Source organism: Leptopilina boulardi, unplaced genomic scaffold (genome assembly GCF_019393585.1).
Source record: "Leptopilina boulardi isolate dan_hultmark-lab unplaced genomic scaffold, ZJU_Lbou_2.1 LbouV2_3, whole genome shotgun sequence".
Lineage (NCBI taxonomy): Eukaryota > Metazoa > Arthropoda > Insecta > Hymenoptera > Figitidae > Leptopilina > Leptopilina boulardi.
In genome coordinates this window covers 15,643-17,556 of record NW_026137862.1, presented here as the reverse complement: position 1 = coordinate 17,556, position 1,914 = coordinate 15,643, and the positions used below count along the sequence as shown (strand labels likewise).

At 20.8% G+C, this 1,914-nt stretch overlaps 1 protein-coding gene across 1 annotated transcript; it reads right to left on the bottom strand.

Moving 5' to 3' along the window:
* Positions 1-381: 381 nt before the first annotated feature.
* LOC127282340 (NADH-ubiquinone oxidoreductase chain 5-like) lies at positions 382-1,239 on the bottom strand (the record flags this gene model as incomplete). The annotated part of the gene is given in 1 exon segment (XM_051306510.1): positions 382-1,239. A coding segment is annotated over 1 exon segment (858 nt), but the record flags the coding sequence as incomplete, so codon positions are not given.
* Between the last annotated feature and the right edge of the window lie 675 nt (positions 1,240-1,914).

Sequence of the window (1,914 nt, the reverse complement as noted above, 5' to 3'; positions counted from 1 at the left end):
GGAAAAGATTTTAAGTTAATGAACTTGATAAAGTGTATATTTTGAATATATATTATAGAGATAAAAATTTTCTATTAACTTATTAAAATAATAAAAATATTAAATCTGATTAAAATAAAAATTGAAATAAAATAATTATTAAAAATTTTTATTAAAAAAAAATTATTTTTTATAAAAATAGTTTTTCTTAAAAATTTTCTATAATATTCATTTCACAAAGTTTCATTAAAGTAAAATATTTTTAAAGATAAATTATTTAATCATATTTTAATTATTAAAGAATTTTTGTGTAATAAAATAAAATTAGTTAAAATAAAGTTAGTTGAGGGGAAATTTAAATTTCATATATTTTTTTTTACTAAATAAAAATCTTAAGCTTAAAAATATTATTAAATAAATTAAAAATTTTAGTTTAAAATTTAGGATACTAATTCTTAGGGAAGAGAATATTATTCAGTTTATTAAATTTCCAAAAATAATTGATATGAAAAATAATATGGTAATAGAAAAATTTATAATAAAATTATCTTTTTTTAGGGATATTGAGGAAAAGGAGGAATAATTGAATGTTAAAAAATATATTAATCGAAGTGTATATATTACTGTTAAGGAAATTGAAATGTACATTAAAGTTATAATTATTGGGTTAATAGAGAAATTTAGGGATATTTCGTAAATTATGTCTTTAGAGTAAAATCCTGCTAAAAATGGGAATCCACATAATGATAGGTTAGCAAAATTAAAAAATATAATTACTATTGGACATTCATAAATTAATGAACCTATAAATCGAATATCTTGATAATTTAATAAAAAATGGATTATGATTCCTGAACATAGAAAAAGTAAAGATTTAAATATAGCATGTGAAATTAAATGGAAGAATACATAATTTGATAGGTTATAAGCGAGTATATGTATTATTAAACCTAATTGTCTTAGAGTAGAGAAAGCAATAATTTTTTTTAAATCAAATTCAAATAAGGCATTAATTCTTGATGTTAATATGGTTAGTAACCCAATTATTAAAATAGTTATATTTATTTTTAAAAATAAGTAATTGAATCGAATTAAAATGTAAATTCCAGCTGTTACAAGGGTTGACAAGTGAACAAGAGAAGAAACGGGGGTGGGGGCTGCTATTGCAGCAGGAAGTCATATTGAAAATGGAATTTGTGCTCTTTTTGTTATAATTATAATTAATAATAAAGTCAGGAATATAAAGGATTCAAAATTGTAAAATTTAATTGTTAAAGATGAATTTTGAATATTAGAAAATTATTCAATATCAATCAAAGATTGATATTTTCTAAAACTCTAAAAGACTTTGGTACTTTAACACACGTTGCCCTTCGGACAAATTATATTGTAAAAGGTAGTGGATCCCTTCCTTACCTCACTATTATTCAGTAAGTTGGTTGAGAATCCATATTAATCAGAACAATTGTTTAGGAATATTTGAAATAAAAGAACAAACAAATATTTAATTAATTGAATATAAATATATATTGTGTAATAACTCAAATAATACAATATTACAGTATTCTGTATTCTAATACTATTTACGTGTGAATGAATGTATGTGTAATAATGTTGTGTGTGTGTTATGTTAAGAGTCTCTGAACTCTTAAGTATATTTACCTCTGGAATTTCCTCAGATTGATATCTTTCAAAATAATCGACGTATCTCAATTTAAGTATTTAATTAACTCTTCAATTTATTTTAGTTATATTATATTCTCTTTTTTTCAACAATTATTAAAACAATCTCAAAACTCAATTATATGTTATAAACTTTATTTTCTCATTTACTATTTAATTTTCACTCTCAATTTCAAAACTAAGTGATTCTCAAAAACTCATTCGTGTATCCTTTAAATCAAATTCAAAATTAAATTCTCTTTTTCAAAACTA